The sequence below is a fragment of the Melanostigma gelatinosum genome (genome assembly GCF_949748355.1).
Source record: "Melanostigma gelatinosum genome assembly, chromosome: 8".
Taxonomy (NCBI): Eukaryota; Metazoa; Chordata; class Actinopteri; order Perciformes; family Zoarcidae; genus Melanostigma; species Melanostigma gelatinosum.
Window position 1 is genome coordinate 4,313,835 of NC_136641.1, and position 27,183 is coordinate 4,341,017.

At 42.9% G+C, this 27,183-nt stretch overlaps 1 protein-coding gene across 1 annotated transcript; it reads right to left on the reverse strand.

Annotated features, from left to right (window-relative positions):
- Positions 1-2,578: 2,578 nt before the first annotated feature.
- Positions 2,579-12,703, reverse strand: LOC306780463 (Krueppel-like factor 15). The gene is made up of 3 exons (XM_079272851.1): positions 12,632-12,703; positions 9,906-11,429; positions 2,579-2,752 (listed from the first exon to the last, which is right to left on the reverse strand). The coding sequence occupies exons 2-3, from the start codon at positions 11,357-11,359 to the stop codon at positions 2,584-2,586; spliced, it is 1,623 nt and encodes a 540-aa protein (XP_079128977.1). The 5' UTR covers positions 11,360-11,429; positions 12,632-12,703; the 3' UTR covers positions 2,579-2,583.
- Between the last annotated feature and the right edge of the window lie 14,480 nt (positions 12,704-27,183).

A 27,183-nucleotide genomic window follows, 5' to 3' on the forward strand; every position in this document is an offset into this window, starting at 1 on the left:
CATACAGCGTCTTGTTCATCCGCCGCGTACCGATCACTCAAGGCAGGGGTGTCAAACTCATTTCCACTCTGGGCCACATCAGCATCACGTCGCCCTCAAAGGGCCAGATTGTTAAATAACTCTCTGCATTTGATTATTGCTTATTTAAGTGTAAAAATATTGTACATGCAGTTATATAAATGAAAAATGATATTTAAACACATTTCTGTTATTATAACATAAATCACTTTAATTGCGGGTTAAGAAACCCACATGACTCTATCAAAGATCAAACTATTAAAGAAAATAACATAGACAAATATCAAACACAAGTTCTGACATTAACTTTGTTCAAAGCTGTTTGTTCACCTCTCTGCATCACTAATGTTCCTCCCTGTCGTCGTCCTGTGCATGCAGCTACATCCAAGAGCTGCTCACTGAGAGTCAGGTCTGATGAACATGATAGATGATGTATCCGTGTTGTCTGTGCTTTCATCAACAGTTAATTAGAAACCCAAGTACCTGCTCGTCTCTTAGCGAGCTGTGTTGTTAGATTGCTGCTAGTTCATGAACTCGGTCTGCGATGGTGTTTCTTCACAAACTGACATTTGTAAAAGTCTGTATCTGGTCGGAGCTCTGCTCACATACCTTCAGCATGCACTGGGCTGTAGCTGTGTAAATATATTCTGATTGCAGTCTGCCTTTTAATTTTTGGACAATTTGATGTTTTTCTTGGAGGCTAAATTTAGCTCCATGTTTGGTGTCAAAATGCCGACATGAATTCGCGGGCCACATAAAATGACGTGGCGGGCCGAATTCGGCCCGCGGGCCTTGAGTTTGACACCTGTGACTCAAGGGGTTCGTCAATCGACGTAGGTTTCGGCGAATCAAACGCTTCCAAAAACAACTGGATTCCAGTTCAAAACTTCAACATTCCTCTTTAAAAAAAATATCGGCACGGATTATCGTCAGCTGATCCTCAACTTCATAGTACAATTAATTCAACTGAGATGCACAATGATACACGCTAAAGCAACATATACGGGGAAATGTAAAATGACGAAAACAAGCAGAACACTCACTTTTCCCTTCCAGTCCGAGACCAAGGCATCTCATTTCATGGAAATAGATCCGATATGTTCAAGACCAGGGACAGATGAAATAGTTTTTTAAATGATCTCCAATTTCCTATATACCTTTGGCGAATATGCTGTAACAAGTAATAAGACTACTGCGCATGTGTGGAACGCCTCCTCCAAGCAGATTGTATACGCAGCCGTTCGAGAGTATAAAGGAGGCTCTACTTGGTCTGGTATGACTAGGAGGGTGAATTTGTTATTTGATGCTGTAACGGCACATACTTCCAGCATCAGCAAGTGCAAAAAAAGAGTCCACTTAGATTTGATATGTAAATTATTTCATTTCATTTGATCCGCAAAAAAATGATTCTGTATTCACATTAAACAGAAGAGGGACAAAAGAAAATAGATTAGGCAGGAGAGGAGGCAAGAGATTTGATACGTTCAAGTCCACCAGCCTTTGCTTGTGCCACTTGTGACAGCAGTGACATGAAGTAAGTGATGATTATGGCATCACAAAACCAGGAAACAAATGTTATCCATCACGAGCTGAAGACAGAAGAACAAACTTGTTTTTAACATTGGATTGAAATAATTCGCAGATAATCATTGGATGTGGCTGCACCCCAACTTAGTTTTGATCCCCAAAAAAAGATACCAATGTTCTGAAGAAACAGTCTCTGGACCAGATGAGACAAAAATAAAGAATAGCCAGAAATACAAACTTTTCACGTACCAGTGTAAATTACATAACGACATGATGTTTGCTGGTGAGCTGTAATGCAACATGAACATGAGCATTCTCCTTGTGTTTGAGGTTACTTCAGTGTTTTGTTTTTTTCCTGTAATGAGACTCAAAGGCAATAAAGACACGTATTCAAAGCTACAGGAATGTTGATGCATCAATCACTCTGCTGTCCACCGGGGAAGAATTACACCAAGGCCCCAACAGTTCCCCATGTCCAGCTACCTCTTGCTGCCGGGCAACAAATTCAATTTCAAGCCATCAAGCGATGCGTTTTTGCGAAACAACATTTGGCTCCAGGAAGGTAAAAAAATAAAAGCGATGCATTTATTGTTATTCATGTAAGGCTTTTGACTCCAGCAATAACAATAACACGGATCTCAAAGTGTAAAACTTCTCAGAGTAGTAAATCTTTCGTCAAATTAGATCAGCTAAAATATTGAGTGAGAAAAAAAAAAGTTGTTTTATACAAGAAGCTTATTCCACCTGTGAGGGTGTTGTGTCAAGTAACAGTTTTCTGTTTCACTTTAGTTTTTTTTTTACAGTCTTTTCCTCGCCACCCAATAAATTATAACAGTACCATGGATGTACGTCACGCGTACACGTTAGAACATAAACACACACCAGCTCAAGAGTCCTACACAGACCCCTTTAAAAAGGTGTTTGGACTTTAAAACCCCCCCCCCCCCCCGCTGTCTTTCGTCACACACAAATACACACACACAAACCCCCTCCCCCATTCCCACTCAGCGTCAGTCTGTCAGAGTGGGGTCATAAGAGTCAGTTTGCAGAGCGCCCTGTCCTGCTGCTTCGTGGAAAGCGGTGGACTTTGAGGTGTTTCGACAGGTGATCGCTGCGGGCAAACTTCTTTTCGCAGATGATGCACTGGTATGGTTTCACTCCCGAGTGGGAGCGCCGGTGTCGGGAGAGCTCGTCAGAACGGGAGAACCTGCCAGAAGGAAAACCCAGGATGTGATTTATCAAAACACATTTGTTTGGAACATCAAGCATCGCTTTAATCCCACCTTTATTGCTTCAAATTGTTGTGTTTTATTCCCTAATCGCAGTCGATCAAAACTCTCACGGAATGTCACAGAGGAACTAGACCAGAGCAGAGGAACTGCTCTGCTCCAGTCTCTAGGGGCTCAGGCCAGCTTTGAGTATCATGATAGTGAAGGGTTAAGTGGTTGATAGCATAGTGCCTGTGGGCCTTGTGTGTGTGTGTGTGTGTGTGTGTGTGTGTGTGTGTGTGTGTGTGTGTGTGTGTGTGTGTGTGTGTGTGTGTGTGTGTGTGTGTGTCTATGTATAAGTGAAGCTGTTAAAATCAGATTAATCTTTAACACAGATTCATTTCCCGGCGCATTTACATTATTAGCTGAAGTCATGAAGGCGATAACTCACAGAGATATAAAGATGTCGCTCACGGTTATTAGCATTTCCGCTCTAGAAGTGGTTTACTTATCCTGCCTCTTCAGAATTTGAATGGCCCAATAAAAAGAAGATAACTGACAGAGCTTATAAAGCCCAAGTCTGGAATTTGAAAAGCAAGGAACCTCAAAAAACAAACAGCCTTTAAAGGTAATTTGGTTAATTGTTTGGTGTTGAATTCTTTTTATTTTGCCTATAGTCAGAAAGCCAGAGAATATCTTTTCCAAAGACTGTTACATCAATTTAAGCTTTATCTGGGCTTACTTTTGTTTGCAGCCCTGCATCTGTTGGCCTTTTACATGTTCAGGATATGGTCTTATAACTGAGTAGTATAGATAACTGGTCAACATTGTGACCAGACTAATGCTGCGGTCACATGGAGTCAGGCAGTGAATCATTTTGGTCAACGACAGCAAGACCGTAAAATTAGGTGAGGCCGTCAGAGAGTACCAGCAACGGTACCAGAAGACAGAATTACTTTTGTTTTTGTCGTTTTACACGACAGAACACAACCTGATGTTACTTAGCACCCCCGCACAAGGGGAACATTTGCGATCAAATTGTTAAAGAGAAAGCTTCATTTTTTGAATGCATAACTAGACTAATTATGTGAAATAACAGACAAAAAAGGACATACGATGATATATATTAGTACCGTGAGGGAAATAAATATATTAAGTACGATTCCATCGTTTTGTCCTGCCATCCCGTTGAACTGTTTTCCCCATGTTACCCAAAAGGTGTTGTCCGTCTGCCATCTACCGTCTGGTTCCATGTTGTTGCAGCATAAGAGTCTACGGCCACACTTGTGAGACTGTACTTGCGTTAGACGAGTTAAATGCTAATGTCAGCATGCCGACATGCTCACAGTGACAATCAAGAGTGGACTGGCCATCGGGAAGTTCAGGAAGACTCCGGAACGAGCGAACCATTCCAGGTTGGATCGGTTGGTGGTCATAGAGAGTTTTTTACATTCTGATTACAGAAGTTACTGTATGGTCCTCTGCCGTGGTATGCAGCCACAGGCAGCACAAAGCGGAGGGGGTACCTGTCAGACTGGGCCTGTCTAACAATTTCAATAATAAGGGAGGATACGAACGGTTGTCATTCATCGCCAAAAGAGTTTGAACTCTCCCCATAAAAGGCTTGACCATCTCAAAGTCTCTGGCTAAAGTTCCGCCTCTGTACATCCCTGATGACGATGCTAACATCCTGAAGCTAAGCAGTGCTATTTATTGTGTTTACCATCATTATTTTGTGTGTTAATGCTACCGTTGCTAATCAGCCCGAAAACACAGCTGATGCTGTATCTGCTCATAAACCAAAGCATTGGACAAATTACAACCTGATTATGGAGCTAGAGGATACGTGAAGGTGTCACCAAACTTATTCTAATTTTTCCCGATGGGAAATTAATGTTGTACCCAATTTCTTGGCAATCCATCAACATTGTTTTTGAGACACGTCACCGAAAGCCACAAATTGGAACCACATGGCGGAGCTACACGAAAGGTCAGGATATCACAAAGTCTTTAGGACCATGAATGTCAGAACAAAAGTCCATCCAATAGCTGTTGAGATATTCTGACTGTCATTGCCCTCCATAAAGCCACGTCAGTCTGTTCTGGGTGAGTCTAGGTCTATTACAAATCTGCATGTTTTCTGTATAGTTGAGCTGGAGGGATATATTGCTTTATATTGCTTTTTAATCTTTTTTTGGAGTTTATGCGACAGTTTGCATGTGCTACAAGATACTTGCTCACTAGCAGAATAAGATGAAAACATACTCTCAAGTTAAAAATTTGACATGGTAAATGTTGCCTACTAAACTGTACAATTATTGGACAACAGTAGCATTTATTTGAACTTGGGGTTTTGGCCCCCTAACGGATGAAACATTTACTCTGCTTTTGGCTCTGTTTTATTCCCCACCAAAACCTTTATTATCTGTAAGTCTTTAGCAGCTAAATGTTCCACTTTGTTCACCAGTTAGCTGCTAACTTTGCCTCTGTGGTGCTGGGCAAAAATCTGTAGCCTGCTGCTGCTGGAAATGTTGATGAGAGAGGTGGGAGTGAACCAAACCAATCAGTTTGCGGGGTAAAAACAACAAGCTGAAAGGCATTTTTTAAAGGGCCAGCATGTAGCATTTGGCGTCGTCTTACAACTGACTGAAACTTCTCCTGTATTCCAAGCGTGTAGGAGAACACATTGGCTGACCAGAACATGAAAGGCCCTCTCTATAGCCAGTGTTTGGTTTGTCCGTTCTGGGCTACTGTAGAAACATGGCGGTGCAACATTGCAGCCTCCGTGAAGAGGACCCACTCCCTATGTAGATTCTATGGTAAAGTAAACACAACAATTCTTATTTTCAGGTGATTATACACCAAAGAAAACATACTGATTGATATCATATTCTATTTCTTCCAATAGATCCCCTGCTAAATGCCACAAACTGTACCTTTAAGGGTTACTTATTCTACACCAAGAGGCATGTCGTTAAAGTTAAAATCTGAAACCACATCAGTCTCTTTATGCTCTGCACTCTACATTTGTTCCTTATGGTAATCTGCGTGTGTCGCGCATGCACACATTACACCCTAGAGCTGTACTGTATTAGCTTCAAGCCAGGGCATGATAGAAACCATGCAGCTATTCTGCTGACTTCAAACTGGGCTTGAGCCCAACTACAACATACTGCACTGGGGAAGATCTTTCAACACAACATACGTTTAGAATTTGTACAAATACACTGATTGGTCTTCAAATCCACGTTTCTGTTGGGGGTGGGGGGTGGAATTGACCATCTGCCAGTTTTCATAGTTTTTCACTTGCACCTTGAGTCCTTGGGGCGTCTTGGCGGGGCTGCAGCGCAACACAGTATACATTTTAGCGTGCAGGCGCTGTGGGAAACACATGCGCAGGCTCTGTTCTGGCTTGTTCCTAAACTGAGCTCTCGGCTCTGCAGCCAAACAGACCACAGTGAAAACAGTCACGTAAGGGTGGGGCTGTCAGGTTTACACCTGGCAAATTACAATGACAAGAGATGTTGGCAAGCGCACGTAGTGTACCGGAGTTTCATCTGTCGTCTTTTATTGTCCTTGTTTTTCCCGTCAGCTCGGAGACATTTACGTCTCCCGTCACCGTGTTTATCAGCGGCTCAATTTCAACTGTGTGTAAGTTGAATTACATTAATGTGTGACAGCACTAATCAATGACAGAGCAAGGCTACATACAAGTAGCCACAAAACATCTTCTGATTGGTTTCCCAAAGATGGATTTCTTTAAACCAGATGAGCTGACTTCCTGAATTTGTTCTGAAGCAGGACACTGGATGCTTTCTAGCTCCGCCACAGGCTTTTTCTTTTCTGGAAGGACCTAGGAGCGTCGATAACATATCTCAGCTGACTGATAGTCAGCTGAGCTCTAAGTGCCCAAGTGTGTCGCAAAATCAAAAAGTGACAGCTCCGTCGCCACCCAACAACATTGTCTTGTTGTAACAACGGATGCATCGGCTGACAAGGACAACACGCCAGAGCACCGATGACAGCTGCCGTGTTATTACAGCAAACTGTTTTGGTTCCAGCCCAGTCCGAAAAACTCACGCGGGAGTCTCCATGCAGGTCTCAGCTGAAAATACTGTTGCCTGCATGTATTCCTTTTAAGTGTTGACATGTGACTTTGTCCTTGCATCCAGATATTTACATAAGCATAACCATAAACTAACTATAGCCAGAGAGAAAGAGGGGGGTACCTTAAAGCTTTGGAAAGAAAGAAGCAAGAAACATAACTTCCACTGAGTTATAGAAAGCCAATGAAATACCACTCCTTTCTACCCCAGAGGGGCAAACACATGGATCTATTCTACAGTTACAGAGGCTAAGAGGTGCCTTACTCCCAAGCTCACCTCCATTTCCTGGGGAGAGGAGCAAAGAAAGGGCAACTGTATAGTACAGTATATTACTGCTGTCATGTGAAGAATGCAGAAGTGTAGTTTGGGGAGGACAGAAATGCAAGCCAGTCACCAGAACAAATGTCGGCACAGTATGTTCCTGCAAACCATGGAAACGTTTCAAAAATACATTTGGTAGCAGGCTTGCAGAAACGCACAATGTCAATGCCAACATTCCGAAACAAGTGGTTAGGTTACAGCAAAACAACTACTGCAAAAAATAACAACCGGCCGTGGGGACTTTCTTATGTAACAAGCGACTATAACAACCCTGATCTTGTTCTGTCCTGTCTGTGTTTGTTCGACACCCCTTCCTCCTGCCCTTTTGACCTTCTTGCTTCTCATCATTGTTATTATACCCGGAACCATTTTTTCTTGGTCACTGGGTGTTTGCCCAAAAAATAAATAGTTTGTCGTTTTATTGCAGAGACGATGGATACTCCTCTCATATTAGCATAAGATGGCTAAACGTGTTTCCCAAAATGTCAAATTTTTTGAAATTGCGTAACACGGGAAAAGGGCATATGCTACAAAATGCATTTAACACATCATGTCTTTATGTGACCAAAACACACGTTTGCCAAAAGCCAGCTTTAAAAAATGCTGAGAGGGTCGAATGATTTTTTTGGTCTAGAATAACATAATATAATATGTTTACAAATACTTGAACGTAAACCCAGACATAACGCACATTATGAAAAAAAGTGTGACATCCGGAGGGTTTTAAGTGGCTGCAGGCTTTCAGAGCAGCGTCCTCAGAGTGTGGTGTTGCAGGGAGAACTATACGCTGAGTTGGACTAACTCTCTCACAGCCACATTTGCGCTACTCTCCTTACCTAAAGCTAATACGAATTCTAACCTCACCCGTAGGCTCAATTCAAACTGAACCATGTTGCTAACACAACCCTGCCTCCATCCAAACACATGCACTCTCGGGCAATAGCTCCATGTAATGGAATCCAAAAGTCGGAATTTGTACTTTGGATGGACGAGTGCAGATCAGGATTCTAGATGAAAAGCAATGATTGCCGGACAGAAAAGTACACGTATGAAGTAGAAAACTATGAGCTTGATCCTGCGCTGCGTGAATGTACGTATGTGTGTGTGTGTGTGTGTGTGATGTGGGCACAGACAGTAAGCAAACAAGTGGAATAACTAACAGGGGGCAAAGTCTGCATGCACAAAACTTCAAAAGGCGTTCTATCTAATCTACAACTTGAACCATGGTACAAAACACAGATAGTGGAGACACACAGCCAGCATGTAGAATCAAACTGATTGTGACTGTCTTGAATATAATTCAATGTAGTTTTCCTGAATAAGATGGACCCTGTCACCATCCCCTCCCATCCATAAACTAAGCCTTTATCGAAGGGGAGACACTACAGGTGAATGGTGTAAATGTTTTGAACTAATATACCACCCCAATTGATTGCTTCCATTGCAGTGTCACAAGTATTCTGAAATTATAAATATGCATATGAGTCATTATCTTGTTGAATATGTGCTGATTTACATACATTTCCAGAACAGATTTCTGAATTTTGGACAAAGCCAGGTTCAAAATGTTTGACTCCAATATGTCACCAAAATGACACAAAGGATTTTACAGAAGGTATTTTGCATATCTCTTTTTATCACTCCATAAATCAGGGAGAAAAACATTTTTCACCCTGTGCATAAGAATAAAATGTTGTATAAAGCAGGCTCTGAATGATATATGAATAAATCCCTTTGTAAAATCCTTCAGAATATAGATAGGAATGAAACTGGAGAGTTTGATGTATGTAAGCGCTGCTGAAGGGGAGATTTCTGGCTCAGAGTCTGAGAAAAAATGGCCTTTAAAGACATGTTTTGTAAACATGTTACATTTTGAAGACACGACAGGTGAATCGGGTAATACAAATTAGATAACACCATGAAGCTTCCCCACTTAATTACTTACTTGTTTGCTATTATTAAAAGTATGAAATGTTTTGTTTGAAGATGCAAATGAGGCATTATCTAATGGTAACTTGTTGAATTTCGGAGAAATCTACAGACACATGTCGACAAAGTAGTAGAATAAACAAGTTTTCTTTCCTCTAGTCTGAAAGAAAATGTGTTCTGGAAGCAAAATAGCCCAAATTTGTCCCTGAACACTTTCATGTTCCCATGAAACTAAAAAGTGGTGACGTGAAAGATCTGCCCATTTCCTGTTCGATGAAAAGGTATGAAAACCTTCCAACGTGTCATTTCCGCTCTCAGAGAGGAGTTCAACGAAAACAATAACACTTTTCCATCCAATTGCATTAATGGTGGATTAAGATTTGTCCTTTCCTTCATCACTGTTCTTGCCATGGAAAACTAATTTCCTTGTGTGCATCTCTTCAAAGTCTACTCACATCGGAAGAGTGATGTATTAGATTATCAACAGCTATCTGTATATGAGTCCACAGCGGAAGTTGATAGTCCTGGTTGCTGTAATCTCTGTAGTATCGATAGAACACTTCCCCCTGCAATTGCATCACTCATTTAGCTGCACCTTCTATGTACGGTATATTCTATCCTCCGACCAATCCATCCATTCCTCACCATTCACCAGACTTTGATCAGTTCAAGGTTGCAATGTGTGTAAATCTGTAGGTAGCAAGAGTGTTCTAATACATCTTCATCTCTCCAGCCCATGACTGCTCTCATCGGGATCATTTGATTTGATAAAATAAGGACACTTGGTTCTGCTCACCTCCATCCACAGCTGGGCCACGTGCAGGCGAAGGGCTTCTCCCCCGTGTGCCTCCTCAGGTGGGCTTTAAGGTGGCTGCTCTTGGTGTACATCTTATTACAGCCAGGAAAAGAGCACTTGTGCATTTTAATGAGGTCCGCTACTGCGCTCTTCTGGTACCTCTGACCTCCGACGAGGACCCCCGCAGTCGGGCCCCCGCCGAACCCCACTTCTCCAAGCCCAGTGGGTTTGGCGGCGATGGGTACCGGCGCGATCCGGACAAATTTGGGGGACACGGTGATCCCGTTTTTGCTTGAGCTGGTAATGTTTGTCGCAGAAAGCAGCTGAGGCACCAAGGCAAAGGTCTGCCCCTGGATGTTGACCAGGAGTTGGGCAATTTTGATGTCCGACGGGGCCTGGGGTGGCTGGGTTTGGGTTGTTGGGGGTTGGGTTTGCTGGGTATCTGAGATGGCACTGGGGTTGGGCTCTTGTTTGATCTGGATGGGCTGGATTTGTAGGATGACAGGCACACTGGAAGTGCCGGTACCTTCTGGTGGTGAACCACAATCCTCATGTTTGATCTCGTCAATGCCACGAGGAGAACTAAAATCCACTGCCGATGGCGAGCTGTTCATGTCCGATGCACATGGTGTGTGTTTGGTCTCTGTGTAGGAGGAGAGAGGCGAATGTGCCACGGGCACAGTCTGATCCGAATTCCGTGACACTGACACAAATTCTCCTGCTATAGTCCTTGAACCTTTCGCCTCAGCATCCTCTGGCATTGGCGACATTGCCTCATCACTCCCGTCCTCTTCTTTCTCCAATGCCACCGCCATGTTCTCTTCCAGGAACTCCTCAATCTCCTCCAGGGTGGGCTGAAAGAGGAGCGCCGCTGGATCCTGCATCCCGTCCAGGAAGGCAGGGAACTCGTAGCAGTCCTCTTTGGCGTGCTGCTGGAGGAGAGTCAGCCGCTGCTCCCTCTTGGACTCCCAGGCCAGGCCCATGGGTAAAAGATGGGTTGATGGGGATGAAGAAGAGGAGGGGGGGGATAGGGAGGAAGATAGAGAAGAAGAGTGAGAGCTGCTGCGAGGGAGGGAGGCCTGCGAGAGGAGGAGGTCCAGCAGGCTTTCTTGACTCTCTCCTCCCGAGGAGCTACAGCTCCCGCTGCTCCTGCTGCCCCTGCATTCGTATTTGGCGCCAAGGATGTTCCGCAACGTCGGCGACGAGGCCTCGGGGCTCGAGCAGAGGGAGGATCGAGGGCTAGAGGAGTCGCTGAGGTCATCCTCAGAGGGGCGAGGGGAGGAGGAGAGCGTCTGCCCTTGGTAGGGGTGGTGGTCGTAGATGAAGGCGTCGGTTACCATGATGCCCGGCAACGCGCCACCATTAGCGTGGTGACAGAGGCAGTTGTAGTCCGACCCCGGGGAGCTGGTGTAATACAGGAAGGTCTCCTCACCAAGCGGCAGGTGATCCACCATTCCTTTGCTCTGCTCTCAAGATCAATCTGTTCTGCTGGAGATCGGCCGACGAAAAAATTCTGTCTTCTTTCTGCAAAAGGGAAATGAGTTTTATCATCATGGCTATGACAGAGATGTGTCTTTGAATTTGATTGCATACCAAAACTACATTGTGTTTGTAAAAAAAAGAAGGAGGAGATTTTGCACCTACTCTGTCTGTGCTTCATTTAAATTACTTTTAAATTATATCTAAGTTCCCCGTTAGCAGGTTTGTGCACTGGGGTGATCATCATTCCCAAAAAAAACTATAGTGTGTTTCCATCCCTTTCCTTCTAAGTGGCCCTTAGCCCCCCCCCCCCCCCAAAAAAATTAAAAACACAACAACAAAAATGTATTGCAATTTTTTTTTGCAACTCTCAGAAATAAAAATAAAACTGCAAAGTTCAACCTGAAAGCCTCCTGCAGACTCCCAAGGGTGTGGTTACAACATAAACTTATATTTCATCACAGTTAATCAACAGATTTCAATGGGATGATGAGTGAAGGATTTAGTGTCTATTTTTACCCAAGCAACAATGCATCTATATTTAACATGGATTAAAAAAAACGCCAGACATTATCAAACGGCCTTAGATTCCATCAACGTCTTATGATGATTAAACATGACGAAAGAAATCACTCTAAATTGCCACATGTGTATTGCATGAACCGACGAATATAATAAATGGCTGTGCGCCCTCTTCTGTAAAGCTGATAAGCTGCCGTTTCGCCAAGTGAAGCCCAGAGACCTCAATAAGGATTGATTGTTATCAGTACTTCATTTACCTTGAGTTAGGCGACCAGCATTGCATTCAAGTTATTGTGCGGTCCCCCTCCACCCCACCACCACCTTCGGTAATGCATCTACCGCCAACATTCCACTCATATACGCTTATGGCATGGGGGGGGGGGGGGGGGGGCTTTGACAGCACGCGCTCCTGGTCTTCACCAGGCATGCATGCGTAATCAATACGGGATCTATGACGTGTTTAACATCGTGACTAGTCACATCACAGAAAAAAAACTTCCAATATTAGATTTACATGATTATAGATAGTGTGAGCGCAGCAGCAAGCATGATGGTGCATGAAACATTAGGGGTCGCTTCGGAGCGCGCATATACAAGACAGCAAACACCTCTCCAAGCACAGCTCTACGGAGCCACGCGTCCCCGCTGTGCTCCACAACAGAGATACGGACAAGCACGCGCAGGCACAAACAGACAAAACACCAGCCTCCCCTGCTTAGACTCACTCGGATGTGTGAGGGGAAAATCGCGTACAATAATCCGCTCCTCCTGCAACGTGCGCTCCCCTCTCTTGAAAGCAGCTGTCAGCGCGTAATGGCATGTAACTCCGCGACACGGCTGCATTGCTCTCTCTCTCTCTCTCTCTCTCTCTCTCTCTCTCTCTCTCTCTCTCTCTCTCTCTCTCTCTCTCTCTCTCTCTCTCTCTCTCTCTCTCTCTCTCTCTCTCTCTCTCTCTCTCTCTCTCTCTCTCTCTCTCTCTCTCTCTCTCTCTCTCTCTCTCTCTCTCTCTCTCTCTCTCTCTCTCTCTCTCTCTCTCTCTCTCTCTCCAGAGAGGCTGGTTGTTCGCTCAGCCATCACATGATCGGAGCTGAGGAAGTTCTACCAGGGGGGGTTGGGCTCATGAAGGCTCGCCTGCTCGGGGCGCTGCAATTGGCTCCCGCGGAAGAGGGAGGCCGACTGAGGGAGCCATCCAGTGTGTTTACATGATGCCTAATAACATCAGCAACAGAAGTTTTGCCTTCACTCCAGTTGAGTGGGCCGGGCCGAAGTAGCTTCACCGGCTCCGACCTAATTCGATTTGCCTGCGTAGGGTTAGATTACCTTTCACCGCGTTCGGATAAATGATCCACTCTCAGCCTGCTTGTAAACAGTGTTTCAGTGTGCGCTCGAGCACGGTACAGAGTCAGTGTCTGTTACGCCGTCGTGTAAAAGGACACACTATGTCACACTGAGGGGGTTTGTTTTGCACAGGGTTCTGATACTGCTACTGTTGTTACTGCTGCTGCTGTAAGTGCTGCTATTGCAACACATTCTCACCTCGATGCATTAACTGTGACGTCTATCCTTTGGCGTCAGGTTTGGACGTGTCAGGGACGGCACATCAAGGGCACGGCTCGCTACATGCATGGAGTTTTTAAACTTTCGTCTTCACAGGAAGTTTGGTGAAAGCAACAAAAATCTGCTGAAGCTTTGTTTATACTTGCGCTCTATACCCAGAGACTGTCCCATACACTGTAAGACATTTCAAGTCAGTTAAACTTGCAAACGAAAGTTCACCTGCTGCCTTGAAAATGTGAGTTAACTTAACTTGAAGACTGCTTTTGATTCAACTCAGAAATTAAAGTTAATCAAGTTGATTTAACTGCAATGTTCTAGTTGTCTCAACATTACTGTTCAAGTTGTCAGTTGATTGAACTTTTTTTCACTTGTTGTTTGAACTTGATACAGAGAGTTAAAACAAAGAATTGTTTTACATTATCAGGTCAAGAAAACTTTCCTTACCTAGTGAAACCAACACGCATTTCTGCATTATTGCAGCTCACAGTTTCAAGTTAAAATAACTTAACCATGTGCATACAACTTGCCATTTCAAGTTAAGAGGATTTAAATTCTAAATTGGTTTCAACTTACATATAAAAGTTAACTGCAAGTTTGCTTTGTCAGAAAATAAAAAAAATGAAATCACCCATAATTCTTACTGCCGATTTAAAAATATAGCATTTATTTGATGAAAAGATACACAAGCTTGAACATTGTGTTTAAGTACATCTCACACATGCAGACACTAAATAGCTGTGTTTAAAACAATGTTACCACATACAAGTGGAGGCAATCTGAGAGAATGGGGTTGTGGACATTTTATGGACCTCTTTTAACTATCTCACATTTGTCACAATACAACTGTGAGATAATTAAAAGAGGTTCATAAAATCATCCACAAAAATGTTGCATACTAGTACCTTAAACAGGCCATAACATCAATACAGTCATGTTCAACACATAATATTAACATATAACTTATGTTGACAACTAGAAGTGTTGAGGTAAGGTACTATGAGGCAAAATGTGAGATAATTAATAGTGTCATAAAATCTCAATACAAACACAGAAAAAGGGCATGACTTAATCGCATACTTTGAGAAAGGGGGAATGAGAGAAGAGATGCAGAGGTAAAATGTGGGATACTGGGAACTTTATAAAACAATTCTTAAGATTTTTTTTGTGTTTTCGTTATAAAAGTTAGTGTATCGCGAAAGTTACCACAGCCACATTGAAGACTTCCAAAGGAAATGCATCTTGCAGAGTGCCTTCGTGTCCAATCAACAGTCCAACCTGCATTCCTTTCATGATCACGTCAAGGTTTTCTCCATGGGCCTGAAGATGTATAAAGACATTCAAATCTTAACCGACATCACCAAATTTAAAACATAACTGCCACTCTAATTAATAGACTATAATTTATTTATTTTTTCCAATAATTTGAAGACTTATAATATCATCAGCTCTGCTGCAGTAAAGCTACCATTACCAGCTCAACCAATAGTAATAGACAGGGAGAGCGCTGAAGGGTATGGTAATAACTAATGAACATGAAAAATGTTACCATTGTCACATTACAAAAATTGAGTGTATAAAAGGTAAAGGTGTAAATACAGTTTCTTACGTCACACATCCGGATTATGTCGGTGGAATCCTCTGAAAGATAGCATGGAAGACCAAGCAAGGCGGCTGTTCTTCGTTTTTGGTTTGTGTCCTAAAAGAACAGGCAAGAGTAGATTAATGTGACACCAAAGCAGATGCAATCTCCTACTCGATGAAACACCTGCTTTGTACAGCTCTAGAAGACTTGGCACCAAGGCATCGAGTCCATCCAGGAATGACTCCAGCAGGTCTTTAGTGGCAATCCTACTGAACTCGGCACTCAGCTGAAACAGACAGATGACAAAATGCAGAGAAATATGTATGAGTGAGGGAAAATAAGATCAGTATTGAAATGAAAATACAGGATTTATATGCTATACTCAGTTGGCAAACATTACCTGTCTTTCACTAAACAATGCAGGCCATCTGTCCATGACTGCAGAGATGAGTGGCTCGTTACCAATGATTTCACTTCTTCTTTGCGAGAATGTTGCAATCATCAGATCATCCAGAAGCTGTGAATCTGGTTCTTTCTTCTGCATTTCTAGAAGCATGGTCTCGCGATCCTTCTCAGATTTACTGGCAGTTTGTCCCTCAGGTGGCTCTGGCAAGAAATGGATCTCTCCCTTTTTTGACCTTCTTTCAGATGTTCCTTAAAATGTCTTTTAAGTTCAGCTTGGTTTTGAAATGTCTTCAAACATTCATCATAAATACAGACAAGGCCTAAACACCTACGATGATGTCCATGATGCTGTTTATAATGCTGGATTATTTTTCCTTGTCCATTGGAGGAGAATGCACAAAACTTACATTTCCACGTCATGAACTGGACATTCTTGATGATATCTGTAAACAGAAAAAAATAAATGAATTGCATGTTTAGTGAAAAAAGCAAATATATGTATTCAACACAAATACAACATTTATTTCCTTTATGATTAAATTATCAATCTTTACAATTTCAAAATACTTAAAACAAAAACAGGGATCAAGTGATTTTGAAGCAAACATCCTCGAGATTAGAAAAAAAGGATAAACCGATTCATACATCTAATTTTTAAATACACTTATTCAGTTTATTGAGTTAGCTAAATCGTGTGCAGTATAATAATAGCCCTGCAAGAGTTTCAAACTTGATGATGGTTAAAATATTCAGTTGTAGCTTTGTTTTGTTATAAGTGAGACAATAGATTGTGATGTTGAAATGTATTACATTTACTTGTAGAGAGTACGAGAACCGCCTCTCAATATAATCCAATTCAACAGCGCAAGTCTCAGGAATGAGTAAAGGAAGTCTCTGAAACCCTCCAACCTGTCAAAGATTACTAGAATAATACGTATATAATTTATTGTTTAATTGTTAGTATCAACTTGTTTGTAGACCATTTAGTGCCAGGCCCTAACCTGCATAATATATATCATTATGTATGTCAAGTCTAAACATTACAAAAACAAACTACATAAAGTTGTACTTTTCAACAGTTAACATTAAACTGGCTAACAGCACTATGGCCTCACTGATCCTGTCTGCTGATGTGGAGACACACTGCTGGTAATAGGAGGGGCTGGTTGTAACAAAATGTCAACTGTTTGGCGACCCTTCACTGAACAAGGCTCAACTATTTGCGTTTAACCTACAATTGACGTTCGACATAGTTAATTCAACCATTTGCCAGCTCCGTTTGTCTGTGTAAACATACCAGTGATGAAGCGAGTTGACTGCAGAGGGGAGCGGTCAAATACACGTGTCTGAATAATTCATATCGTCTCTACTGGAGGATTTGTTGTCATTTTAAATTAATGTGTTTACTCTACGACAGGAGTAAACTATAACTAAAAGTCCGTCTCTTCATCTCTGTGCAGTTTCTACTCTGCTGTCCGCGGAGATCACGAGCTAACGAGCTAGCTAGCTAGCTCGTTTTTCACTTGGGGGGGTGGAGGTGTTCAGCGAAAAACTTCAGTGGCACATATAATAATGAATAAAAAATAATATTGCGGTCACATTAAGAATTAACCAATAGTTTATACTTCTACATTAAATACGTTTTATTAAAAACACTACAGATTAAATAGGTCCACCATTTATCATTTTAAAAGTTCGCGGGCAAAACAGACCGGGGAAACTGTTAAACTAGCTAAACATCAAGACCACACATTTAGCCTTTAAAAAGCCCGACCTACATAACTGTGTTACATTACTAACGTTACACATGATATTAATTAGGAAAAATACTCAAAGTCATAATTTAAACTCACCTCTGTGTGCTGAAGCCCAGCGAAAAAAATCCACACTGCGCTCTGTTCTGTCCGCTCTTCTTGTTGCAGGCAGAAAGTAACGTACTCTTCCTCCGCCTCGAGTCATTGGCCGTTGTCAGGTATATAGTGCCCCTCCGCCGGTGGCAATAGTCCTTTCTTGTTTACCACAAAATGCCGATATTTTTATTGGAATTTAAGTATGTGACTTATCTGCAGTGTTTAACCAGTAGATTATGTAAAAGCTTCAACCTGGCCATGGTTTAAAAAAGAAAGTTTCCCTAAAACTCAAACATTGCAGCAAATGTTTTTTTTCATTCCCCACTCCCGCCTTCTGTCTCTTTTTTTTTTTTTTTACTGATAACTTAAAATCACAAGTTCAATCAAAACTTCAAAATCTCAAAAAGTCAACACAATGAATTACTGTAAGTTTACCTTTCAAGAACTTGAACAGCTGAGTTCAAAATGTAAAATGTGTCAGAGCTCTTTGAGTTAAAGAGAAGAAGTAAGTGGACATAACTAAACAGGGCTGTGCTGTTTTACAGTGTAGAAGTCTATGGGTGTAACCGGCAAAAAGCCATTAACCAAACTCCACAAAGGCGAGGAGGGATTGTACTTATCTATCAACTCATATTTATTGACTACTTTGTCAACTTTGTACAAGCCCTGTAAACAATTTGATTTGGCTCCAAAATATAAAGTCAAATCATTTAAGACCTCCTGTTTCTAAAGTATTAGCTGAATTGGCCTTCAAAAGGAGCCAAGAACGCCAATCCTGCCAGATTGTCAATTTGGGGGTCTTCTTCTTTTCGTTTCACTGAAGCGTGAGATAATATGACAGTTTCCCATTTCTTTACACAGTCCTTTGCATTTTTCGGGGTGACCTGGGATCAGGTTTTTAATCATAATAATAATGATAATGTATTTTATTTGTAACGCACTTTTCATTTTTTTTTTTTTTTAATCTCAGAGTGCCACAGAGCCAGTACATAGTTAAAACATAAAAAAAACAAAATAACAAAATAAAATAAAAACCAGTGAATGAACAGAAACACAAAAGAAATAACTGACAGTGACTTAGGTCAGAAAGGCTTTCCTGAATAAAAAGGTTTTTAGGCCAGTCTTAAAAGAGACCAGTGTCTGTGTTGCCCTTAGGTGGTCAGGGAGACTGTTCCATAGGCGTGGAGCTGCCGAGCCAAAGGCCCGGTCGCCCATGGTGCGGAGCTTGGTGCTGGGGACCCGGAGAAGCGAGCTGTTTGATGATCTGAGGGTAATGGAGATTGTCCAATGGAGATTTGGGGAGTGATGAGATCTTGTAGGTAGGGAGGTGCATGTCCATTTATGCATTTATGTGTGAGTAGTAGGACTTTGTAGTCAATCCGGAATGAGACAGGGAGCCAGTGTAGGGAGTGCTCATACTTTTGGAGGTTTTTGGTTACAAAGTGCTTAAAGAGAAGCAGGGCAGCTTGCTGTTCATCTAGTCAACACTTCCCTGTTTTCCCCACACAGATTACATCCTCCGCTCACATCAATAGTCAGCTCGTTGGATGAAGTCCTGGTATCTCGTTAAAGCTCGGCTCTACGCAAGTTATCTCTGTGACCCATTTCAGCTCCCGAGACACCATGTAAGTTGTAGGTCTGATCTGAAGTCACATTCAAGGAAATGCAGAGCTCGTAGTATCACCCACACGGACTAATGAAGTCCACAGAGGTTCTTTTTCTCTGCCACGCAAACTAATTGGTTTCGGCTGCTCCATTCCAACTCACAAACACCTACACCCGTGCATATTATGTAAGTCTCCAGATGAACCTAATGAGTCAAAGTGATTTATTTCACTTGGTAATGCTTGCAATGGGCCAAAAGACAAATGGGGAAAATGTGTGCTTCTTGGGCACATTTTTGTAAGGTTGTAATGATCACAGACGATACCCTTTAACAAAGACAGCAAAAAGCACTGGACGGGAGAAATAGCTAAATGCTTTCTAGGCATTAGGCTCCGGTCGAATAGTCCAAAAAGTGACATCCTACCATAGACTTTATAGAAGAAGTGGAGTCATTGTGACATCAACCATTGGTTTGTGAAGCCTGGTGTTCATGCGATGTCCCATGTTGCTTTTTTCCGCAACCAATTAACGGAGGTTGCCATATTTGGAATGTGGAGGAGTGACATAGAGACGCCGTATACGTCTCTGGTAGTGGCAGGGACCTGTCAATCACAGGAAGCCCCGCCCTAAAGCATATTCTGCTTTATTGTCTGTTTGACTCTAAATGAACCATAACTTACGAAATGAACATCATGCTGTATTGAAGACGTGAAACTAGAGATTGAGACCATAAACTCATGTTTACAATGGTTACTGAGGTAATAAATCAAGAGAGAAGTAGTCATTTTCTCATAGACTTCTATACAACCAGACGTATTATTTCAACCAGAGGCGTCGCAATGCAAGTCGAATGCAAGTTTTCAGCATTGGCTTGACTCAGCAGAGCCGGAGGTTGACTCCTGCATTCTACGTCTTTTCCAAAACACTTTTCCTTGACCTTGATGGGAATTGTCATGAGGCCAAGGAGAGAAGTTAATATGAAATTCATCAGGACGTTGGAGCACAGTGACAAACTCAATGCTGTGGAATTCAACTAAGGATTCCTGTCCAAAACAGAATCAAACCTCCGAAGAACGATGTTTAAAAAAAAAAGTTGACCCACAGTGTTCAATCAATCAATGACAGCAGACGGTGCCTTGCTTTCAATGTTGCTGTCGCAGGGAATTGTGGGAAGGCATTATCTATCTATTATCTATCTAATAGACTGGCCCAGTGTTCCCTCCCCTAAGCCAGTGATTTTCAACCTTTTTTGAGCCGCGGCACACTTTTTACATTTACAAAATCCTGGGGCACACCACCAACCAAAATGACACAAAAAGACACTAACACAGTACATATAATACATATAGTTAATAATATAGTTTCTAAATGTATTTGTACTCACTTAGTGTGAAACCTGGGCCTGTTTCGATGAACACAACATGGATATCCTGGCAGGAATGGTAGAAAGACACACACGAAGCTCTTCCTCAACAGCTCTCAGTCTCTCTCTGTTTTTAGTTTTTATCGCTGTCAAGCTTGAGAAGCTCAGCTCACACAGATATGTGGTTGAAAACGGGAGCAATGTCAAAATAGCTTTGTTGGCCAGAATGGGGAACTCCTTGGCAACAGCTAACCAAAAACTGTCCAAAGGAAGATCAGCAAAGTTTAGCTTTAAACCACGATCTTGTTTCAGTTCAATGAGTTCCTCTTGCTTCTTTAAAGTCATGTCCTTTCCAGCAACGGATGCTGAGCTGTATGGGTCCCTAACCCAGTCAAGGCATTCTGTGAAGGCTGAAGAGAAATAAAATGACAACTTCTCCTCCAGAGTTTTCAAATGTTTGCCAATCACCTCGCACATTGCAGCAGTGTTGCCATCCTGCAGTTTCTCGGTGAGTGGGAACATCTCAAGGTTGCCACGCTGCACATGTTGTTGCCAGAGCTGCACCTTTAAACGGAATCCGTTCATTTTGTCAGTGCTTGTAAGCAGGTTCTCATTTCGGCCTTGCATCCGTGTGTTCAGTTCATTCAGATGATGAAATATATCAGCCAGGTATGCCAGCTTTGCACACCACTGATCACTTGCAAGCAGCTTTGAGAAATCGGGCCTCTCGTCTGTCAGAAACACTTTATGTTCCTCTCGGAGCTCATACACACGGGCCAGCACTTTGCCGCGCGACAGCCACCGGACCTCCGTGTGGAGCAATAACACTTTATGTTCCGCTCCCATTTCCTCACACAGAGACGCAAATAAGCGAGATTTCAAAGGTCGCGTCTTCACAAAGTTCACTAAGCGCACAACATCATCCAACACAGGACCTAGATCTGCTGGTAAGGTCTTTGCAACGAGGGCCTCACGGTGCAAAAAACAGTGCGTAACAGTAACAGCTGGGTTTCTTTCTTTGACCCTACTTACGAAGCCTTTGATGCGCCCGACCATGGCTGCGGCTCCATCAGTGCAGACACCTGTGCAGTTTTCCCACGTAAGCCCGCTTTTGTCAAGATATTCCGACGTGACCCGAAATATTTCATCTCCTGTTGATTTTTCTGGCAGTGCCTTGCAAAATAGGAAGTTTTCTCTAATGGCTTCTCCATCCACAAAACGCACGTTGGCCAAGAGCTGACAATGTCCACTAATATCCGTCGACTCATCAAGTTGCAAGGCAAATTTCTTACTGATGCGCATCTTTTCCAAAACAACAGTTTCTATGTCCGCAGACATGTCATCAATACGTCTGGCAATTGTGTTATCTGAGAGAGGCACTTTAGCGATCTCTTTGGCCGCGTCAGGGCCGAGCATCTCATTCACAATGGCTTTACAAGCTGGCAGTATTAATCTTTCTGCCACGGTGTGGGACGTCTTTGTTTTAGCTACGAGTTCAGCAACAAGGTAGCTAGCTTTGAGGGCTCTCTCGTTTACCTTTGTGGTTTTTCTCAAAACAGTTGCCTGTTTCTCATTGTTTGTACGTAAGCGTACAAAATAGTCCATCGACTTGTTTTGAACGGAAGGGTGTTTCGTTTGGAGATGGCGTTTAAGCTTGCTTGGCACCATGGCGCTATTGGATAGCTTCTCACCACACACCAAGCACAGCGGACTCGGTGCCGTTGCATCCCCGGTGAACGTAAACCCAAATGAAAGATAGCTTTCGCTGTATTGCCTCGAGCTCACCGTCTTGTCTTTTTTCTTTTGTCGACCACTCATACTTGGGCCTTCATCTGGGTCAGAATTTTGTCCAGGGCCCTGTTCGGCATTTGCATTTTCCCTTCTCAAAAACTTCTCCATCACTGTCACCTTTTTTTGTTTTGTTTTTCATCACTGTCACTTGCTCGTCTTGCTTTGATCCCAAACTGTCACTGTCACGTGTCGCGCAGCACTAACTCTATTGTCTTTACAGGTATTTAAATCCCTCTGCTGCCACCCACTGCCATAGAAGAGTATTACATTATCTGCGACACTTTATTACAGCACAGACACCCGACAATGGTTAATTAGGTGATATTAGAAAATTTCCCACGGCACACCTGACGATCTGACGCGGCACACTAGGGTGCCGCGGCACACCTGTTGAAAATCACTGCCCTAAGCATTTAAGCACCTTTCCTTTGCATTCAGAGGATTCAAAAAGCTGTAATCATGGCTGCCACTTTGATACTTCTGGGTCACGTCACTTAAGGAAACACTTGCTGAGCCATGAACACTATTCGACAGCAGCTTTATTCATTTTTGAAAGATGGTAATCAAGAACATGGAATAAAGAAAATGGTTACATATAATAGTGAAGACTTTGTGATTTTGGCCATAGTGGCAGCTGCGTCTCCTTTTGGAGATATGTAGATGAAGCACAGTTTTGTTTACCCCCTTCTAAGCCCCTAACCAGCTTTGGCATCACCGGCTGACCCTGGACCCCCCGCCGTGTCAACAGAACCTACATGGCCGGTGTCAGAGCGGATTATTCCACTGTCTGTAGCATCAGGTGAAGGGATGTGAATGGGATCCGGGGGGGGGTGGGGGGGGGGGGGGGTGGGGGTGTTCATCACACGTTGATGGCTGTGAGATGACCGGATCAGTGCCGTGGCAGTGGAGAAAACACTGATCCAGCTGTGGCCTGTTACGTTTTGTTGCACCCCCCCCCCCCTTGAGACGTTAAAAATACATTTTCGAGAAAAATGTCTTCATGGGAGATGACATCTATTACAGGACACTTCAGCCTTTCACCTAAAGTTGCTGTTTGTCCCCCACTACCAAGAACACTATCTATTTTCAGACACTCCCCTGAGACTCACAGTACCAACAGCAATGTACCATATCTGTTAAAAACCCAGCTTGTTGTTGGGAACAAATATTTCCCCCAAGAGTTACACAATGAGTTTGTAATAAATCTGAAAAGAACCACGACCCTTCCGCCCCCAACCAACCACCACAGCTACTGACACCAACACAACCCTCCTGTGTCTAATGCACGTCTTAGACAGCTTAGTTGGCTTGTAGTTGCTCTCACAAGTCTCATCCTAATTTGATGGATTAAGTGTCTTTGGCTTGCATACTACTGCAACCTTTGCAGACTCTTTCTAACTCTGAGTTGTGTCTCTGCATAATGATGTCTGTCTGTACATGTGCTCCCTGATTACGAAGCTGTTTTTTTAGCTTACACATCATTATCGGCATACAACATATGTTGGTCAAATTGCAGAGCAGCAATGATATCTTATCTTATCTTATCCGGGGGAGGAGGGGGGTGGGGGGGGTGGGGGGATGCTAACATGCTGAAGCTACATGTCCCAGTCAAAATACATGGAGATCACACAGCATTGTAGCCTAGTTTTAACCAGTTCTTCTCCTGTTCTGCCGATTGAAGCCCGTGCGGGACTGTCTTAAAACTTGCATTCTCAAATTCGAGGCTTCAAAACGGCAGTCCACAAATCAATGGATGACCATGATCACCATGACTACATCCACTTCTTATGTACAGTCTATGGCTTCAATGTTACAGTGCAGCATTGTATGGAGAAATGTAACGTTCCACTTTAACCCAACCAGGGCTGCAAGCTATTGCTACCAGACCCCCAAAAGATGCTCTATTGAGCTCAACTTCTTGACAGGGTTTCATCTTCTAGTTTCCTTCAATGACACCAGATGTCAATAGCTTTTTATTATTGAGTTAAATACACGATAGTTGTTAGGAGTGGGTGCTACAGTTACATGGGGCTCTTGCTGCAGTGGCTGCAAAGTGAAGCAACACATGTCACTTCGGTCAGAAGTGAGTCCAGGTATGTGTCAATGTTAGAGAGTGGGAGAGAAAGCTGGAGCAGCAGGTTAGTGAACTGTGGCTTCAGACACAGTGACGCACACGACAGGTTACAGAGTTCACCGCTTTGCACCGCGTTCATGACGTATTATTAACTGTTGCCTTTACGCGTAGCTGCCCCCCCCCCCCCCCACCCTGCGCCATAACCTCGTGTCCATACGTCTGGCACTTGTTGACTTCACTTTCATTTTTTGTCATTTGTTCAACCCGTAAAAACACGTCCAGGCCAAAGTCCAAAAGCTGTCTCTCAAGGTCGTGAACCAGCTCTGTCGTCAATAAACCTCGGGCGGGGGGGGGGGGGGGGGGGGGCTTTTATTGGCAAATGCCTGCCCGCTTCCGCTTCCACACACACACTTGCTTGTGGGAGGTTCTGAAAACATTTCTGATATTGTCATTTTTTTCTCCTCAATTGTCTTTCATCTCTCACAACAGACTTCTCTCCATTGTGGATTTCTTTAGTGAATATTTAACAACACGGGGCCTGAGTAACAATCCGCCCTGATATCTGAAGCAGATATTCCGATGGCACCAGAAATATAGGAAATCCCCCTGATGCCTGGTGTGAGATGAATGTCCCTGCTGTGTTGCTTATGCCTTCTGCTGGCTGGTGGCCAAGTGGATCAGGTGCATGAAAGATGCTGTTGTTTGGCTTTCATTTGACTGTGTTTCTCAGGCCATTAATGAAGTGGAGTGAAGCACTACAGGTAGAAAACAGTTCAGTAGTTCAGATCAGGCAGTCCCAAATACTGGGTCGGGACCCACAGGCGGGTTCTAGGAGATTTTATACATTTTCAGAAAGTCTTTTGTTGAACAGTCATATCTGCAATACGCCATTGAGCCACATGGGGAGCCTTAATGTTCATCATGTTCTGAGAATTGTAGCTATCTATATATCACCAGGCATCAACCTCCAGTTCAGAAAAGTGAAGCCACTGGAAGTGCCTTAAAGCTGCATTCTCTCTACTGACCAGCAGGGGGCGACTCCTCCGGTTGCAAAAAGAGGTCTGATTGTGTAGAAGTCTATGAGAAAATGATTCTACTTCTCTCTTGATTTATTACCTCAGTAAACATTGTGAACATGAGTTTATGTCTCAATCTCTAGTTTCAAGTCTTCTTCAACACAGCATGATGTTCATTGAGTAGATTATGGTCCATTTAGAGTCAAACAGACCATAAAGACAACTATGCTTTAGGGCGGGGCTACCTTATCATTGGTAGGTCTTTACCAGAGCCGTATACAGCGTCTCTACGTCACGCCACCGCAGTCCAAATATGGTCACTTCTGTTCACTGGTTGCAAAAAAACAAGATGGCGACAGTCAAAATGCGGATCGTCAAGGCTTCAAAACAGGAGTCCACAAACAACGGGTGACTACGTCCACTTCTTATATACATGCTTGAATTATTTTAATCAAATATAAAAGGCTGGCGTTTTGTTTAACTGCTGAGAGAAAATGAAAACAGCCTGTTATTTCCGCCAAAATGCATTCATTTGATCTCAATTACAAATATATTTGACACGTTTATATGTTTTTAATAACACATGCATAAAACATTAAACGTGCATATCTCTTCTTAACGACTGCTTTAATATGAGGTAATGTGGAAAGGGCAGTAAAGATGGTCATGAATGTTCATTTGTGCACAAATTCTCTCTTCTCACGATTTATAGATATAGATAGAACTATTGGAATTTGGTTTCTTTCTGTCCACCAATTATAAAGCTACGGCCGGCAGCCTGTTAGCTTAGCTTTGCGGAAAAAAAAGTCCCACCGTTTCATTCAAATTGACCAACTGGTGGCAGCAAACGCACCAGCTAAACTGACGGTAAAGCAGGAGAGCACATTGTATAGATACATAGTATATATTGTTTCCGGCTTGTTTGTCTTGAACTTTTGTTCCTTTAATGACCTTTTGCTGCTGGGATCTCCTACGCTGTGAAAAGTTATTTAAAAAAATTCAGTCATCACCACCATTGTTTCCCAAAAGTACCCAGGTCCCAAATACTGTAATAAAGGACAGAGGCTGCAGTGTTTGGACGTTGCTGTCATGGCTACTGCTGTGCTCCGCAGAGAATAATATGCCTCCAAGTCCTGGATCTGTAGTCCTAATCCAAACCGTTTACAGACAGGGAACAAAGCTTTGCTTTTATTCAAACTCCAAAACAGGCCTATTATATATCCCCTTGCTCCTCTCTCTCTGTTCCGAGTATGTACATGATGGTGGCCAGCTCGTAATTGAATGGCTTTAAGGCACGTCTCTGCCTATTCACAGATCCCAGTGACGGGGAGAGACCGAGCGATGAGGCATAGATGTATTGTCAAACACCGGACTGCCTGCTCACATTGAGATCATCAGTCATGGGGAGTTTCAAGGGAATGAAGTGAAATGAAAAAAAGTACAATCTGCACTAAGATGCAATGTCATCCAACTATGCTGTTAGCATAATTGTAGCTGCCCTGGTGGCAGAGCATAGCAGCCTTTTAGTGGATGTTTCATCCAACCTACCAGCTCACGTTACAGTGAGTGAATCACGTTATGACTGGATGAATGTGCAGCTGAATTTGTCATCCAGTGTCAAATTGTTAACAAATGGAAAGAAATGGAATGGAAAGAAAATGTATGTCTGTCATTTAAATATATTTAATTAAAAGTTCAAAGTTTTAGGATGTGCATTTATTTATTAAGTATGGCTTCCAGTATTTATGCTAAGCTAAGCTAACTGGTTGCCGGCAGTAGCTTCATATTTAGCATACAGCAATCTGTTCTTACTCCCAACTCGTTACATGTGGACCACTTGTCCTCACTTGTTTAATGGAACGGGTAGCCCTACCCGTCAAACTGTGACGCTCCGCTACGGGTGCCGATTTTGTAAATTCAAACAAAACTACTTGCTCAGCAGTTTTGTATTGAGTTAGTTTTGTTTCTATATACAACGTTAAAACACTTGTTTAAAGCTGCGGCCGTAATCCAGGAGAAATTGTGTTTCCCTCG

Bases quoted from the DNA above. Each gene is read 5' to 3' on its own strand.
- LOC306780463 (XM_079272851.1), bottom strand. From the start codon at position 11,359: ATGGTGGATCACCTGCCGCTTGGTGAGGAGACCTTCCTGTATTACACC. The intron at 2,753-9,905 runs GTGAGCAGAACC...TCCTTCTGGCAG, and splicing joins TGGCCCAGCTGTGGATGGAG to GTTCTCCCGTTCTGACGAGC.